This window comes from Gopherus flavomarginatus, chromosome 1 (assembly GCF_025201925.1).
Source record: "Gopherus flavomarginatus isolate rGopFla2 chromosome 1, rGopFla2.mat.asm, whole genome shotgun sequence".
NCBI classification, from domain to species: Eukaryota; Metazoa; Chordata; order Testudines; family Testudinidae; genus Gopherus; species Gopherus flavomarginatus.
The window spans coordinates 369,015,515-369,034,578 of NC_066617.1; the positions used below are offsets into that span (position 1 = coordinate 369,015,515).

General features: G+C 47.3%; 1 protein-coding gene and 1 pseudogene across 1 annotated transcript; one reads left to right on the forward strand and one right to left on the reverse strand.

The window, feature by feature from the left end:
* Positions 1-10,873, forward strand: LOC127032462 (olfactory receptor 51G2-like; annotated as a pseudogene).
* Positions 10,874-17,110: 6,237 nt separating this feature from the next.
* Positions 17,111-18,049, reverse strand: LOC127039205 (olfactory receptor 51G2-like). Its single transcript, XM_050932560.1, has one exon. It carries the CDS (start codon positions 18,044-18,046, stop codon positions 17,111-17,113), a length of 936 nt encoding a protein of 311 aa, XP_050788517.1. The 5' UTR covers positions 18,047-18,049.
* Positions 18,050-19,064: the final 1,015 nt, after the last annotated feature.

Genomic DNA, 19,064 nt, shown 5'->3' on the forward strand with positions numbered 1-19,064 from the left:
ATGTCAGTTTTCAATGTAGCTTGAATAACCCACCATGGAGCATGTGCAGATGTAGGGGAGGAGTTCCCAAGCTACCTAGTGTTGCTTGTCCTCCAGCCCTGTCACTGAGTGACTCAGAAAGTTGAGTCCTCTGCTGCTACACAGAATCTCTGCAAATGAAACAGCTTTCAGCTTCTCCCCTTCATATTGCATTTTAAAGTGAAACCTGCCAACTTACCCAAATCCGGCTAGAAGGGGAACCGCTGACAGTACTAGTCTTCACCGTAAGGACAAGGAGTCGTCAGAGAGGTTGCACAGGCAGCAGGCAGTATCTGTTAAGACAAGGAGGCAGGTTTCTTTATGAAGCATGTTTGAACATTCCCCTGGGGGCCACTTGGCCATTAGGGAACCTCAGCTGCTTGGCTTAGTGTGCATCAGCTTTAACCCTTTGACAACCAATGCAAACTTCCGAAGGCCAATTAAAAAGGGATGTGTGGTGATCCTACCCAAGTGGACTGCAGTGCCAGCCTGCTGCAGGCTCTATTGCTGGAATCCGGGCTTGTCTTCACTGTACACGTGGTTCTGATTAGTCACAGGGCTACCTCGAGGGTGGCCAAGTGGTAATGGTCATGATATCACAGCTTTGATCTTGCTGAAATAAAATAAATAATAAATAATAATAATAATAATAAAAAATAATTATATAGGACCAGATTTTTCTAGGCAGCTTCTTTTCTGCATTACAAACCCAGGGAACAGCCAGGGAAGGGAGATTCCACAAGGCTCCATACAAAGAAATTTCTCTTAGAGCATTCCAGGAGGGAGGTTCCCTTCCCTTCTCCCCGAGGAATGAAAAGGGGGACACAGGATCCTGGGATCCCCAAAGTTATGCACAGATCTCAGTGATCCACTGCTAGCTAGGCCCATCAACCCCCCAATCTCTGTGCGTCTACAACTGCAATAGGATACTCCCCATCTCCCTGCTAGCACAGGTTCATCAGAAATGTGCTACCAGGGCCTGTCACAGTAGGAACTGCCCGGAGGATCCTGTGAAGGGATGTTTTACTACACGGATGAGGTTGTACAGAGATAAGAAGGCTGGGTAGAGGATCTGATGTGCACAATAGCTTAGCCATAGTCTGGTTGGGAGGTTTCTACCTTTCCATATACAGGCCCCGTGAGTCATGGCCGAGAATCCCTTCCCTGGCTAGAGGCACCATTTTAATTTTTACTCACCTGCCGGCAGTCTGGGTCTTCAGCGGCACTTTGTTGGCTGGCCCTTCACTCGCTCTGGGTTTTCGGCGGCACTTTGGCAGCGGGTCCTTCAATGCTACTGAAGACGCAGAGCGAGTGAAGGACCCGCAGCCACCGAAGACTCGGAGCACCGCAGCAGATGGTGCCTTTTTTTTTATGTCCGTGTCCCTGCTTTGCCCCTGGCCCCTGAATCCTCTGGGTGGCCCTGAATAAAAAGCCTCCAGTTTCTCTTAGGGATCCAAAATGTCAGCTCTGTAAACAAATGCTCCTGCCTATCTATCCCACATTGGGGTGTACTGCACCCTCAGCAAACTTGCGAATGATATTAAGCTGTGGAGAGAGGTAGATGCACTGAAGGGTCAGGATGGGTCCAGAGTGACCTAGAGAAATTGGAGGATTGGGCCAAAATAAATCTGATGAGGTTCAACAAGGAGAAGTGCAGAGTCCTGCATTTATGACGGAAGAATCCCATGCACTGCTACAGTCTGCGGATCAACTGGCTAAGCGACAGTTCTGTAGAAAAGACCTAAGGGTTACAGTGGATGAGAAGCTGGATATGAGTCAACAGTGTCCCCTTGTTGCCAAGAAGGCTAATGGCATTTTGGGCTGTATAAGTAGCAGCATTGTCAGCAGATTGAGGGAAGTGAACATTGGTAAGGCCTCATCTGGACTATTGCATCCAGTTTTGTGCTCCCCACTAGAGAAAGGATGTGGAGAAACTGGAGAGAGTCTAGTGCAAGACAAAGAAAATGATTAGAGGTCTATGGCACATGACGTATGAGGAGAGGCTGAGGGAACTGGAATTGTTTAGTCTGCAGAAGAGAAGAGTGACGTGGGATTTGATAGCTACTTTCAACCACCTGAAGGGGGTCCGGCTGTTCTCAGTGGTGGCAGATGACAGAACAAGAAGCAATGGTCTCAAGTTGCAGTGGGGGAGGCCTAGGCTGGATATTAGGAAATACTGTTTCACTAGAAGGGTGGTGAAGCACTGGAATGGGTTCCCTAGGGAGATGGTGGAATCTCCTTCCTTAGAGGTTTTTAATGCCCACGTTGACAAAGCCCTGGCTGGGATAATTTTGTTGGGGTTGGTCCTGCTTTGAGCAGGGAATTGGACTAGATGACCTCCTGAGGTCTCCTCAAACTCTTATCCACTAAGATTCTATGATTCATTGAGGGGAAAGTGACCTCTATTAACGAGTTCAGATTGTACAGATACCTGTGCAGTGCAAAATGGTATAATCCTGGGATTATTCTGCAGCAAAGGTGTAAGGCTGGGGAGCTGGTAAATTGGCTGTTGTCTCCTCTTTGTGCATAAATGGCTTAGGTAAAGCACTCAGGTAACTCATTTGGGTGGTTGGAACCACCTGCTGTCATGTTGGATGATAACAGGGCCTGGAAACGCTGGCTGTGTCACCCCTAGAACAGCAGCTTGCCCAGTTGAATTGTTCAGGGCTCATCAGTTAAACCAGCTCCGAGACTGTACCGCGGTCATAACTGGCCACAGAGGTTTTAGTAAAAACTGATAAATTAAACAGTAAAATGCCTCTCTACTATATGACACAAAGAGATAATCTTGTGAATCATACAGTCATAGAATATCAGGGTTGGAAGGGACCTCAGGAGGTCATCTTGTCCAACCCTCTTCTCAAAGCAGGACAAATTCCCCAACTAAATCACCCCAGCCAGGGCTTTGTCAAGCCAGATCTAAAAAACCTCTAAGGAAGGAGATTCCACCACCTCCCTAGGGAACCCATTCCAGTGCTTTACTACCCTACTAGTGAAAAAGTTTTTCCTAATATTCAACCTAGACCTCTCCCACTGCCACTTGAGACCAATACTTGGATAAAAGCTCTCTATAAAAAAAAATTAATGTTTTTTTTGTGCTACAAATAAGAGCACACAACTCATATTTTAATATCAGTACTGTTACCTTTCTAATGCAGTGGATGTGCCCTCATTCCTCCACCCAGCTGAGGCTGGGAAGGAGGGCCATCTCTCCCCAGAAGCTGCAGCTCTGGAGCTGAGGGAAGTCACCTCTTTCTCTGATCACCACAGTCCTGAACATCCCAAATTCCCCCCACTCCCTCTTCTCACCCCACAGTCTCCTCCCACTTACCACCTATTGCCCCCAAGGCCACCAACTCACCTGACATGTGGGTTTTCTCCATACATCTGAGGCCCTGATGTATCACCTAAAAAGAATGGCTCAGGTGTGGGAATCTCCCTCACATTCTCTAAAGCGAGGAGCAATGCAAAGAATTCATTTAGCCTCTTGGCAACAGCCTCATCTTCCTTGACTGCTCCTTTACCACCTCAATCGTCCAGTGGCCCCATTGATTGCTTGTCAGGCTTACTGCTTCTGATGTACTTTATAAAAAAAATCATGTTGATTTTTGTGTCTTTTGCTGCTTGCTGTTCAGATCTTTTGAACTAAGTACGCAGTATCGCCAAGCCCCCTTCAACAATTATGAGTCACACCTCTAAAAAATAATGAGATTGGATTAAAAATAATGAGATTTAAAAATACACTAATGTGGGGTTTGTTTTCATGTGTCTTTGATTTCTCAGCCTTTTGGGATGCAATTGATTCAGGATTTCTAGCTTTTCTACAACTCATTTTTTAAGAATTTGTAAGAAAACTGAAAGCTGAGATTCCTGCACAGTGTGTGGATTCCAGAAGTTGGGGCTCTAAGAAGAGAGGAACTAGTGTGAGAATCCCAGTAAAATCCCCGTTGCTGGCACTGATGCCGTATCTCAAGCAGAGCTCCTGCAGAAGGCCGGCACTGAGGTTTAGTTAGTGGATATTTCTCATCACAAACTGACACAGATGATTTTTCCCTCTGTACAAGGGTACTGAGTCCTCTGTGGTAAGGAACAGAGTTATGCCACAGGCAGCTGGACATAACAGTGATGGTTTTGAAGAGTCACTGGATTCTGTGGTACGAGCTCATATGTTCTCTCCCATTGTTGAGGCATGAGATATGCACATAAGCAGTAATCAAGGCCATGCACACTCTTAATAGAAAGGGGAGTGACGCAAGCCCAGCTCCAAGTGCCTGCGGCTCGCTCTCTGTTGGACTCACACCATCCCCTACCCAGATCCAGTGAACCCAAACTTGGTATTGATGGAAACTGGAATGCAGGATTTGAGGTCTATCTGCAGCGCTAAAGCGGCTATCATTGCTTATGGAGAGAGTGAGCATCAAGAGCTGAGAGACAGGCATCGCTGCAGGGCTCTGTCCATTCAGGCAATGCTCTTCAGATCCTTCACTCTCTGAGAGCACATCCAAATGCTCGTTCTTACTGCCAAGCTTCAGGAGGGACCCAGATCTCTCTTGTGAAATGGTGCTGTGCTGAGGGCCAGTTCCAGCTATTTGCCATCCTAAGTGGCAAAAAAAAAAGGGGAAAAATGATTGGGCTCCCCCAAAGTGCCACTGAAGAGGAAAGGACTGAGTGATTTGCTGATTTTTAAATAAAGGTTCCAGAGGTGATCCTGGCAATACAGGCCAGTAAGCCTAACTTCAGTACCAGGCAAATTGGTTGAAACTATAGGAAAGAATAGAATTATCAGACACATAGATGAACACACTTTGTTGGGGAAGAATCAGCATGACTTTTCAAAGGGAAATCATGCCTGAACAATCTATTAGAATTCTTTTGGCGGGTCAACAGACATATGAGCAAGGGTTATCCAGGGCATATATTGCAATGGGTTTTCGGAAAGTCTTAGACATGGTCCCTCACCAAAGGCTCTTAAGAAAAGTAAGCAGTCATGGGATTAAAAGGAATATCCTCTCCTAGATCAGTAACTGGTTAAGAGATAGTAAACAAAGGGTAGGAATAAATGGTCAGTTTTCAGAATGGAGAGAGGTAAATAGTGATGTCCCACAGAGGTCTGTACTGGGACTAGTGCTGTTCAACATAATCATAAATGATCTGCAAAAGTGGGTAAACAGTGAAGTGGCAAAATATCCAGATGATTAAAAAAAAATCTGTTCAAGATAGTTAAGTTCAAAGCTGATTATTAAGAGTTACAAAGGGATCTTACAAAGCTGGGTGACTGGGCAATTAAATTGTTGATGAAATTCAGTGTTGATAAGTGCAAAGTAATGCCATTGGAAAACATAATCCCAACTATACAGAAAAAATTATAAGGTCTAAATCAGTTGTTACCACTCAAGAAAGATCTTGTGGATAGTTCTCTGAAAATATCAACTCAATGTGCCACAGAGATCAAAAACGCCAACAAAATGTTGGAAACCATTAAGGAAGGCATAGATAAAAAGACAGAAAATATATTGCCTCTATATAAACCCATGGTATACCCACACCTTGAATACAGTTTGCAGTTTGGTTGCCCCATTTCACAAAATATATATTTGAATTAGAAAACATTCAGAGAAGGGCGACAAAAATGTTTAAGGTGTATGGAACAGCTTCCAGGTGATGAATGCTTTAAAAGACTGGGACTGTTCATCTGGGTAAAGAGAGGACAAATGGTGGATATGACAGAGGTCTATAAAGTCATGAGTGATGTGGAGGAAGTAAACAAGGAAGTGTTATTTACTCCATAACAAGAACCAGGGGTCACCCAATGAAGTCAACAGGTAGTAGGTTTAAAAAAAAAAAGAAAGCACTTTTTCACATGACACACAGTCAACCTGTGGAACTCATTGTCAATGGATGTTGTGAAATTCAGAAGTATTACTGATCAAAAAAAAACTAGATAAGTTCATGGAGGATAGGTCCATCAATAGCTATTAGCCAAGATGGGATGGTCAGGGATACAGCCCCATGCTCTGGGTGTCTCTAAAGCACTGATGGCTAGAAACTCCCTCTGTTTCAGAGCTGGCATAGCCCCACCCTAGCAGACTTCCAGGAGTTGCTCAATGTGAGAGGCTAATGGGGGGCTAGTGCTGCCATCTCATGGTTTGAGCTAGAGCTGGTCTGGAAAACATTTTTTTTCCCCCCCATACAAATTTTGACCCAAAATAAAATGTTTCCTTTTTCATCCATTATTTTTGGTGTGAGTTTTGATAGAAAATTGATTATTTTTCTCTGAAAGCTCAGTTGCCATGATGTTGCTCAGCTGCAGCTGCCTGCATCCCCAAAAGAAATTGAAGGCTTTACTTCCGCCTCTTCCTCATAACAAAAAAAGGTTGCACTGACTGAGTCTATGGTTTCACTCTGGCAATGTAAAGGTTGAGACCTTCTGCCCAGTCTATGGCTGGGGTATTATGGCCACCAGCAAATCTAATGCCCCCTTCAGCAGATCCTGCAGACATTTGCTACTGTGACAGGCCCTGGTAGCTCATCTCTGATGAACCTGTGCTAGCCCAGGAATTGGAGAGGGTACTAGAACAGTTGTGGAGGCACAGAAATTATGCGTTGGTGCGCTTAGCTTCAATTGGATCACTGAGATCTGTGCATAACTTTGGGGCCCCTTGGATCCTGGGTCTCCCTGTTATTCCTCAGGGAGAATTGTAGGACTGGACAGGACCTCAAGTGGTTCTCTAGTCCAGACCCCTGCACTCATGGCAGGACTATGTATTATCTAGACCATCCCTGACAGGTGTTTGTCTAACCTGCTCTTAAAAATCTCCAAAAATATCTCCCCAGGGAACCTGTGGCCATTTGTTTACTCCTCAGAGAGAAGGGAAGGGACCTCCCATACTGAAAAGAGAAGAGAAATTTCAGTCTACGAAGCCTTGAAGATTCTCCCTTCAATGGCTTGCACCCTGGGTTTGTAATGCAGAAAGGGGGATGTCGGGGAGAAATCTTATCCTATATTATTATTATTATTCTATTTTATTTTATTTCAACAAGATCACAGTTGTGATCATTGTTACCACTCAGCTGCCCCTAAGGTAACCATGTGGCTATTCGGAACCATAGGAACAGTGATGACAAGCCTGGATTCCAGGAATAGACCCTGCAGCAGGGCTGGCATTGCACTCCAGTTGGGAAGAATGACCAGCCATCCCCTGTGATTTGGCCGTCTGCAGTTTGCCATTGGCTGTGAGGGGCGTTAAACATGGTGCATACTAAAAGAAGCAGCTGAGGTTCCCTAATGGCCAAGTGGTCCACAAGGAAATGTGCAGGCGTGCTTCATAAAGACAGTTCCCTCCCTATCTGAACAGATACTGCCTGTTACCTGAGAAACCTCTCCAATGACTCCTTGTCCTTTAGGTTGAAGACCTCTGGAGTCAGCGGTTTCCCAAATAGCAGGCATTGGGTACGTTGGTAGGATTCACTATATTTTAAACGCAAAGTGAACGGTAAACCTGAAAGTTATTTACATTTGCAAATGTTCTGCGCCGTGACAGATCTGGGCTGTTGGAGTGACGGGGGTAGAGGTCAGGCAGCATTAGGTAGTTTGGGAAACCCTCCGCTATATGTCCCCATTGTCCTTGGATTACTCAAGCAACACAGAAATCTGAGATTCAAAGTCAGGTTGGAGTGTTAAAACCCGATGCCCCAAGTCAGGATTTCACAGAGATCCCATTTCTAGAGGAGCCGTCTGCTCTGAGCCCGAGCCGGTCAGGGGCTGAGGGAGACAAGACCCCACAAAATATCAGTAAATACTTTCCAAATCACCTCAGGTTTATTTGCTCCTGCAAGAACAGAACCAGTGGTCTTTGTTTTGGGAAAGAGTAGAGCCGACGTGCAGGAAAGGGGAGTGTAATAATGGTTATAAATAATTTAATCCAAACCCCTGTTACACAAACATGGCTGAAGTAACTGGCACACTCAATTGTATATAAGTGCAAAACTAATGTTTGCACTATTCACCCTTTTGTGACACCAACCCTTCCCCTGCCCAGCTGAAGCAACTGTCTGTGTGAGCTTGTATCTTACCAGATACCTACAGACCCTTGCATGGGGAGAGGATGCAGGTCCTGTGAGGATGAAGAGACACCTATAGGATGATCAAACTCTCTGGATTCAGCCAACGCTGAGCAGGTAAACCACTTCAGTTTCTCTTGGAGGGATTCTTGGGGGTAAGAGTGTAACACCAGGAGCATTTGTTAACGGTAAATTAACAGAGACAGGTTCTCACTGAATGTACACATGTAATACTGGAGCTACACCTTTGAAGTCACTGTTATTGAATTCAGAACCTGCTAGTAAGTATGTATCCTATGTGCTGCAAAGATAAATATGACTGTTTCCACTATGCATTTGCCATGCATAGAAGTGCAGGGCCAGAAAGGGAGTCTGTGAGAAGGCCATAATTGTAAAATCACACAGTGCTTAAGTAGGCTGTGGGACTCACAGCCACAAGACATCAGTGGGGCCAACAGTTTAGTAGGATTCAAAGAGGAACTGGATGTTTATATGAGTAACCAGAAACTACAGAAGTGAGGATTACTTTAAAAAAGTATTGGAAGTGCTATAAACCTTCCTGTTTTATACCACAGAATATGTCCAACTAGTGGGTGTCAGGGGGAAACTTTCCCTGGGAAAAGCTTAACTCATAGATGCCTATTGCAGGACATCTTTTACTTTCCACTGAAGCATTAGGAACTTTCCATCGGATACTGGGATAGATGGAGTACAGGTTTGATAAATTCTAGCAGTGCTCATCTTCCCATCAATGCTGTTAATCCAAGACTATGTTTTTGCTGATGTACTTTGAGCCCCTGGGACTTTCTAGACTTGCACTGAGAGCAGAAAGATGTCTAGTTAAATATTTATTAATGATCTGGACGATGGGATAGATTAAACCCTCAGCAAGTTAATGGATGACAGTAAGCTGGAGGGAGAGGCAGATATGCAGCAGGGTAGGGATAGGGTCCAGAGTGACCAAGACAAATTGGAGGATTGGGCCAAAACTAATATGATGAAGTTCAACAAGGACAAGTGCAGAGTCCGGCACTTAGGAGGGAAAAATCCCTTGCACTGCTACAGGCTGGGGACCGACTAGCTAAGCAGTAGTACTGCAGAAAAGGACCTGCAGATTAGAGTGGATGAAAAGCTTTTTATGAGTCAGCAGCATGCACATGTTGCCAAGAAGGCTAACGGCATACTGGGGTGCATTAGTAGGAGCGTTGTTTGCAGATCAAGGGAACTGATTATTCCCTTGTATTCGGTGCTGGTGAGGCCACACCTGAAGTATTGCATCCAGTTTTTGGCCCCCGCTAAAGAAAGGATGTGGACAAATTGGAGACAGTCCTGTGGAGGGCAACGAAAATGATCAAGGGGCTGGGGCATATGTCTTACGAGGAGAAGCTGAGTGAATTGGACTTGTTTAGTTTGCAGAAGAGAGGAATGAGGGGGGATCTGATATCAGCCTTCAACTACCTGAAGGGGAGTTCCAAAGAGAATAGAGTTTGGCTGTTCTCAGTGCTGGCAGATGACAGAACAAGAACTAATGGTCTCAAGTTGCAGTGGGGGATATCTAGTTTGGATATTAGGAAACACTATTTCACTAGGAGGGTGGTGAAGCACTGGAATGGGATACCTAGGGAGGTGGTGGAATCTCCATCTTTAGAGGTTTCTAAGGCCTGGCTTGACAAAGTCCTGGTAGGGATGATTTAGTTGGTGTTAGTCCTGCTTTGAGCAGGGGTTGGACTAGATGACCTCTTGAGGTCTCTTCCAACCATAAAGTTCTATGATTCTATGATTCTATACCATCTAGTCTCCTGTTCTTTTTTTTTTCAGGAAGGAAAGTTCTAAACTCTCGGCATCTGCCCAGTCCATTATATCAGCTGCCAATGACACCAAATTCACACCTGCAGTGTTCCTTCTCACCGGGATACCTGGGCAGGAAGACGTCCATCTCTGGATCTCTGTCCCCTTCTGCTTAATGTATGTTATTTCAATAGTAGGAAATTCAGTCATTCTCTTCATTACAAAAACAGATCCAAGCCTCCATGAGCCCATGTACGTTTTCCTTTCCATGCTGGCCGTCACAGACCTTGGCTTATCGATAGCCACCATATCCACAATACTGGGCATATTCTGGTTTAACTCTAGGAAGATCAGCCTCAATGCCTGTTTTGCCCAGCTCTTCTTCATCCACTCACTTTCGTTCATTGAATCCTCTGTGCTTTTGTTGATGGTCTTTGACCGCTTTGTTGCGATCCGTGACCCACTGAGATAAGCTTCTATCTTAACATTGCCAAGAATAGCCAAGATGGGACTGGTGTGTGTGATAAGAGGGGTGGCCTTAATATTCCCTCTCCTCTTTCTCCTGAAATGGTTCCAATACTGTCAAGCCAATGTCCTCTCCCATTGCTACTGCCTGCACCAAGAGGTCATGACAATGGCTTGTTCCGGCATCACAGTCAACAGCATCTATGGCTTGTTCATAATAGTCTCCACGGTAGGGTTGGACTTATTGCTCATCCTCCTATCTTATGTGATGATCCTCAAAACAGTTCTGAGCATTGTATCTCACGTGGAGCGTGTCAGAGCCCTGAACACCTGTGTCTCCCACGTTTGCGCTGTCCTGCTCTTCTACACACCAATGATCGGTCTTTCTGTGTTACACAGGTTTGGGAAGAGCTCTCCTCCCTTGCTTCAGATTCTCCTGGGCTATGTCTACCTGCTGGTCCCACCTCTGATGAACCCAATTGTGTACAGAGTGAAAAGCAAACACCTTCGTGCAAGGGTAATCAGGGTGTTCATCAAGTGAAGTGTAATTTTGTCACCCAGCTCTAGTACCGTTGACATGGGAGATGAAAAACACAGACCACTATTCCATCCTGAAAAAAGAACAGGAGTACTTGTGGCACCTTAGTCTCTAAGGTGCCACAAGTACTCCTGTTCTTTTTGCGGACACAGACTAACACGGCTACTACTCTGAAACCTGTCATATTCCATCCTGGATGCTTACATCTGAGACAACATGAGCTACTGATTTTCACTCTGTTGAGAGAGATTCAGAAGGGGTCTAAGACCTAGTGGAATGAGAGGGGATGGTGAGTGAGGACAGTGCATTTGGGGAAGGAGGCCAAATCAGGCAGCAGCATTTACAGAGCGACTGTGATTGTGGAGATCCCAGGGACTGGTGGGATGTTCACCCACAATGATCCATGTCGGTGTTTGTTCTGACCTTAGAATTCCTGTTGATGCAGTCAATAAAGAGAAGGTTCGTGGATGTTGTTCACCATTACACCTGGCCTGTCTCTGTCCCATCTGTGGTGAAATATCCCAGGGCTACGAAAAAGCTTCAGAGCTGTTCTGCAGCCAGAGTTCTGGCCCTTCCTGAGGGCTCTGGGTTCTCAGTGACCCATGGGGACTGCACCAGCCAGGGGCGGCTCTGTGTATTTTGCCACTCCAAGCATGGCAGTCAGGCAGTTTTCAGCAGCTTTCCTGAGGGAGGTCCACTGGTAACGCGGATTCAGAGTACCTACTGCTGAATTGCTGCCAAAGCCGCGGGACCGGCGGACCTCCCGCAGGCATGACACTGAAGGCAGCCTGACTGCAGCCCTCATGGCGACCAGCAGGCTGCCCCCCTGCAGCTTTCCACCCCAGGCAGGCGCTTGGTGCGCTGGTGCTTTGAATAGCCCCTAGCACCAGCTGTGGACAGGGGCTATTCAAGGGGCACGGACCACCCACCCTTTCCCTACCCCCTGAGCCAAGTGCTTGTGACTGAGTCGTATCAGAGACAGGAGTCCAGGAGAATCCACTCAGGCAGCCCCTCCCCCGTTGATGGCTCTGTACACCACACACCTACGGAGCCCAGCCCCAGCCAACTGCAATGCCCCCGAGGCAGAGCAGAGCTGGATGTGTGAATGAGAGTGACACACAGGAGTCCTGGCAGGAGACTCAGGCCTGGGTTCCCTCTCCGGCACCAGTTGCTCGCAAAGGGGTAGAAACAGGCCTCAGCTTCCTCACAGAGGCACAGCTAGTTCCTAGCCCCACCCAGCCCATGCAGTGTCAGGTGACCACCATTTCACACGGCAAAAGCGAGTCAGAGGCAGGAGCCCCCTCTGTGAACCCCACCTCTGCTCCCCCTCTTCTCCTCAGGCTCCTCCCTGCTCCCCCTCATCTCCTAAGGCTCCACCCCTGCTCCCCCTCTGCTCCTGAGGCTCCTGCCCCATCTTTTCTCCCCATGGCTCTGTCCCCTGCTCATCGACTTCCTCCAAGGCTCTGCTCACAGGCCAGGCTGGAAGCCAGAGCCCAAGGATCATAAGAGCTACACAGCGAGCTCTGTGAGGACCCCAGATCTTCCACCTGCACTGGGCAGGGGGTTGGAGGGCCCAAGAGCAGCCCCAGGAGGCACTCCCCAAGGAAGGTAAGAGTCTGGGATTCTCTTCCAACCCTCATCTTCTGTGATTCTACTGTGACAATCCTGATTTTTATTGACTAGCGTATGTCAAGCAATAGTTAAAGTTTAGCTAACAGCTAAGGCAGAAACCTCAGATCAGGCAGGAATGCTTTAGAGCCCCAAGGACAGTGGTTTCTGTCAACACATGAGAACTCAGATATTCAGATGTCCACCCAGTAACTCAGCTTACAAAGTCACAAAACTGGGGGATTGGGCAAGAAAAGGGCAGATGAAATTCACTGTTGATAAGTGCAAAGTAATGTGCAGTGGAAAACATAATACCAATGATACATACAAAATGATGGGATTGAAATTAGCTGTTACCACTCAAGAAAGAGATCTTGGTATTACTGGGGATAGTTCTCTGAAATCCTCCATTTATGGTGAAGCAGCAGTCAAAGAAGATTGAACAGAATGTGAGGTACCATTAGGAAAGGGATAGATAATAAACAGAAAATATCAGATTGCCTCAGTACAAATCCCTGGCACGCCCCCATCTTGAATACTGCCTGCACTTCCGGTTGCCCCATCTCAAAAAAGATACATCTGAACTGTACAAGTACAGAGAAGGACAACAAAATTGTTTAGGGATATGGAACAGCTTCCATATGAGGAGAGATTAACAGACCCATAAGACTTGGACTTTTCATCTTGGAAAAGAGACAACTTAGTGGGGATATGACTGGTGTGGAGAAAGTAAATAAAGAAGTGCTATTTAATCCTCCTCATAAGCTTTGAGCAGGGGGGTGGATAGATGACCTCCTGAGATCCCTTCCAACCCTGATATTCTATGATAACACAAGAACTGGGGTCACCAAATGAAATTAATAGGCAGCAGATTTAAAACAAATTAAAGGACGTATTTCTTCACACAACGTGCAGCCAGCCTGCAGAACTCATTGCCAAGGGATGTTGTAAAGGCCAAAAGTTAATTGGGTCCAAAAAAAAAAAGAATTTGATTCAGGAGAAAGCATGACTCTGCATTATAATCTGGCAAAGGAATTCTTCTTGAGTTCCTGTTTTGTGACGTCACAGGCTTTAATTCCCTCTGTTTCTGCTAATCTCAGCATGCTGAGCTGACAGCTGCCCCCTCCCCAGCCACTAGCCCCAGTGAGGAAGGATGGTTCATGGTTAAAGTGCTACCCTGGGATCTGGCTTAATTCCGGGCTCTTCCACAGACTTCTCCTGTGACCTTGGGCAACTCACTTAGTTCCTTTGTGCCACAAAAATGAGTGTTTTAATACGGCTCAATATAGAGGTATAAATCTAGGAACAAGGGATGCCAGCCATCCTTACCAGATGGGGGACCCAATCCAGGGACACAGTGACTCTGAAAACGACTTGGGAGTCATAATCAGCTGAACGTCAACTCCTAGTTCGGTTCTAGGGCTCAAAAAGTGAGTGCAATCTGGGATGTACAACTAGGGACATCTCAAGTAGGAATAGAGAGGTAATTTTCCCTCTGTATTTGGCCCCAGTGTAACCACTGACGGGATCCAGTTCTGGTGTCTACAGTTCAAGAAGGAAGTTGTTAAATTGGAGGGGGGTCAGAGAATAGCTATGGGAATGAATAAAGGATTAGAAAACCTGCCTTATAGTGATGGACTCAAGGCACTCAATCTATTTAGCATAACAAAGAGAAGGTTATGATGCGACTTGATCACAGTCTGTAAATACCAGCATGAGGAACAAATATTTTACAATGGGCCGTTCAATCAGCTAGAGAACATTATAACAGGATCCAATGGCTGGAAGCTGAAGCTAGACAAATTGAGACTGGAACTAAGGCGTAATTTTTTTAACTATGAGGGTAATTAACCATAGGAACAATTTACCAAGGGCAATGGCAGATTCTCTATCACTGACAATTGTTAAATCTAGTCTAGATGTTGTTCTCACAGCTCTGCTCTAGGAGTATTTCAGGGCAGGTCTCTGGCCTGTTCTATACAGGGGGTCAGACTAGGTGATCACAATGGTGTCTTCTGGTCTTGGGATCCGCCCACTGGTGTTAGTAGCACGGCCCTGCCGCACAGGGGGTTGTACTGGTAAATATGTTAGTGATTGTGAGGTGCTCGGACGCTACAATAATTGGGGTCAGAGCTATATTCCTTAGAGAGATTTCAGCTTTGTGTGACTCATAAGGACAATTTGGGGTACTGGGTGGAGAATCTGAACCCTTCCCAACACCCCTTGGTGATGAGACCTGTCATCAGCCCAGCTCCCTTTGACGAGGGAGTTCTTGGCCCCTCCTGCAGCTCGGAAGTAAGAGTAGGAATCAGGAAGTGCTTTCAGAGACAGAAGGATCTGGAGAGAGTTGCCTGGCTGAACAGAGCCCTGCTGGACAGCCCCTCGGGCTGATCCTGGCTCCGACTCACTCCATGAGCAGTGAGACCCTTTCTAAAACTGGAGATAGACCTCATACCCTGCATCCAAATTATTATCATCACCAAGTTGGGGGTACCTAGATTGGGGGAGGAGTTGTGGGGGTCCAACAGAGAGCTAGCAGCAGGCATGTGAGCTTGGCTTGGGTCACTCCCATGTCTATTAAGAATGTGCATGGCCTTGCTTACCCAGTGTGTGCATCTCATGCCTGACTAGGGGAGGAGATCCTCTGAGCTGTGCCTCAGGAACCCAGCGGCTCTGCAAGCCCATCACTGTTGTGTCCAGTTGTCTGTGGTGTAATCCTGTTCCTTACAACACGAAGCTCTGCAGCCAAGTGCAGAGGGAAACAGTATCTCTTCAACTGATGGACTCTGTGACCATTAACTAACCCTCAGTGCCTGCATTTGTGGGTGCTCCGCTTGAGATATGGCCAGTTGCACCAACTCCTGGGATTTCATGAGGAGTCTTGCACCATTTCCTGTCTTTCTTAAAGCCCCAACTTCTGGAATCAAGACACTGCTTGGCAATCTCACCTTTCAGTTTTCACAGGCCCGGCTGGATTCTGTGCTGTGCCAGCAGAGCTCCACCATGTGCTGCAGAGAGTGGGGATGACAAAGGGTCAGTTAAAGTGGTTTGATTCTCTGGCCTTTTCTCTGTCTTCCTCAGTTGAGTTTAGAGCAGCCTGGGGGCTGGGCTGACCTCTGCCCATTGGTAACAGCTTCCAGGAGCACAGATCACTCCAGCCAAGTCTGAATTCCCAGCTGTGCCATTCTGTGAATACCTGAAGCTCATGGGTGGCGCAAGCCTCTTCTCAGTGGCAGGGGCGGCTCCAGGCACCAGCACACCAAGCACGTGCCTGAGGTGGCAAGCCACTGGGGGCGCTCTGCTGGTCACCACAAGGACGGCAGGCAGGTTGCCTTTGGTGGCATGCCTGCGGAGGGTTCGCTGGTCCCGCGGCTTCAGCGGACCTCCTGCAAGCAAGCCAGCAAGGAAGTCTGCCTGCTGTGCTTGGGACAGCAAAATATCTAGAGCCACCCCTGCTCAGTGGGGAGGGGGATGAGAAAGCCCTAGCCCCCCTCACTACGAGGCCCTATTCCTCTTTCCCCCAAGTCCCCACAACCCTTCCAGGGCAGCTGGAGGTTCCAGGTTCCCCAAAGTGACCCTTTCTCTCTGGGCGGCACTTACCATGGCTTGGCTCTGGCTTCTGGCCTCTCTAGTGGACGGGTTTTGGGGGAAGATGAGGGGGAAGGGTGGGGTTGCAGAGGGGATGGAGCTCCTGCCTGTGTCCCACTTTTCCCTTTAGAAAGGGGGGCCATCCTGCACTGAATGGGCTGGGCTGGGATAGGAGCTGGCAGTGCCTCTGTCAGGGAGCTAAGGCCTGTTTCCACCCCTTTGCATTGCTGGGGCAGCACCAACAAAGGGGGAAGATGGCCAGAAAATGGGCCAGAGTCTCTTGCCAGGACTCCTGTGTGTCAGACCCTCACTCACAGACACAGCTGTGCTCCACATCCGGGGTATTGCGGCTAGATGGGGGGCACTCTGTGCTGAATGCTGAATGCAGAGCCATCAACAGGCGTGGAGTGGCTGGGCTGCCTGAATGGCTTCTCCTGGGGTTCCTGTGTTAATCATGTCTCTGACATGACTCAGACACAAGCCCTTTCCTGAGGACGCTGGGGAAGGATGTGTGACTGTGCCCCATGAATAGCCCCTGTCCACAGTTGGAGCAGCCCCCACGGATCACACAGCGCACAGAGCGCTCAGGAAGGGCCAGGACTGTGACTGCAGAACAGCTCTGCAGCTTTTTTCATGGCCCCTGGATGTTTAACCAGAGACTGGACAGTGACAGACCAGGTGTAACGGGAAACAACATCCACATCCCATCCCTTTATTGAGAGTATAGAGAGGAATTCTGAGGTCAGAGCAGCCACCCACAAGGCAATTTATGGGCCAACATCCCTCCTGTGCCCTGTCTCCCAACAAACACGTCACTTTGAAAATGCTGCTGCCAGCCTTGGTCTCCTTCCCCCAGTGCCCTGTCCTCCCTCACCAGCCCCGCTCCCATTGCTCCAGGTATTAGACCCCATCTGAACCTCGCCCTACAGAGTAGAGATCAGTAGCTCATGTAGTCTTGGATGTAAGGCTCCAGGATGGAATAGGTGGTCTGTGTTTATCATCTCCTGTGTCAGCAGGGCTGCAGCTGGGTCTTGAACTGAATGGTCATTTCACGAATGCCCTGATTATCCTTGCACACAGGTGTCTGCTTTTCATGCTGTACACAACTGGATTAATCAGGGGTGGGACCAGCAAGGAGATGTATCCCAGGAAAATCTGAAGCAAGGAAGATGATCCCTTTCCAAATCTGTGTAACACAGACAAGCCAATCTCTGGTGAATAGAATAGCAGGACAGCACAGAGGTGGGAGATGCAGGTGTTCAGTGCCCTGTGGCACTCTGCATTGGAAGCAAAGCTGAGCGCTGTTTTGAGGATCACCACATAAGAGAGAAATATGAACAGCGAGTCCAGTCCCACTGTTAAGAGTGTAACAAACAAGCCATAGATGCTGTTGACTGTGATATCTGAACAAGCCAACTTCATGACCTCTTGGTGCAAGCAGTAGGAGTGGGAGAGGACATTGGCTCCACAGTATTGGAACCTTTTCAGTAGAAATGGGAGTGGGAATATTACAGCTACACCTCTTAGTGCAAACACCAGTCCCATAGTGGCTATTCTTGGCAGGGTTAAGATGGAGGCATATCTCAGCGGGTCACGGATCGCGAGGAAGCGGTCAAAGGCCATCAGCAAGAGCACGGAGGATTCAATGAATTGAAGCGAATGGATGAAGAACAACTGGGCAAAACAGGCTTCGAAGCTGATCTCCCTGGAGTTAAACAAGTATATGCCCAGTATTGTCGGCATGGTGGATATCGATATGCCAAGGTCTGTGATGGCCAACATGGAAAGGAAAATGTACATGGGCTCATGGAGGCTTGAATCTGTTTTTATAATGAAGAGAATGACTGAATTTCCGAATATTGAAATAACATACATTAAGCAGAAGAGGATAGAGATCCAGAGATTGACGTCTTCCTGCCCAGATATCCCAGTGAGAAGGAACACTGCAGAGTTGAATTTGGTGTCATTGGCAGCTGACATAATGTACTGGGCAGATCCAATGAATTTTTAACTTTTCTTACTGAAAAGAAAAAAGAAGAGGAGACTAGATGATATTTAGTGAAACATCATTCTGCTCTCAGTGCACGTCTAGAGATGCCAAGGAGCTTTAGGAAGATCAGCAAAAATATAGTCTTGGATTTACAACACTGAGAGAAAGATAGGCACTGCCAGGCTGGATTAGACCTGTAGTCCATCTAGCCCAGTATCGAGTGACCAGTACCAGATGCTGCAGGGAGGTGGAAGAAGCCCTGCAATAGGCAGCTATGAGATAACCTGCTTCCAGGGAAAAATTCCCCTCCCCCTCAAGACACAATAATTAGACATATTTTGTGTTCTAAATCAGGGAGGCTTTGAGCCCTTCCAAGACTTAAAAAAAAACAACTCAGGCTACAGCCACATTAAGAAATTGTTTTGCCAGGACTGGGGGCCTGTCCAGAGATGGAGCAACTATTGCTGAGAAGCTCTTCAGACTGACAGACACAGACACCCCTGGGAATGTCTGAAGGCCCTCGGCCAGCCTGGGTCCCCGTCAGATTGGGAGAGCTTGGGGTCAGATACATGTACAGGCAGTTGTCTGAAAACCCTCTTATTCTCCCATGTTACACTTTATTCCTGCTGTTCAGATTAAACAGTACTTTGGTTCAAGAAGGCTGGCTGGTCACTCATCTCACCACTGCTCAGAGCCTCCCAGAGAGAAGGACCACGTGCACCAAAGCCTCTCGGACACATACTGTGCTGTAGCCCAGGGTGGGAGGATCATGGGATTCCACCCCAGAAGAGGGCAAGATACAAGACCTGACATCTGAAATTCAGAGAGCAGAGAGGAGGCAGAGATGCTGGTTGCCCTGTAACTCTGAGGGGCCTCCACAGGGAAGAAATTATAGAGCCCTCAGCCAGTCAGGAAACAGAAATATATCCTATCGGACTTGTTATCACAGAGCAACACAGCTCTGAATTCCTGCTTTCACAATAAAGGCAGAGAATAAAACCTCTGAAA

Coding starts and splice junctions, on each gene's coding strand:
- LOC127039205 (XM_050932560.1), bottom strand. CDS start 18,046: ATGTCAGCTGCCAATGACACCAAATTCAACTCTGCAGTGTTCCTTCTC.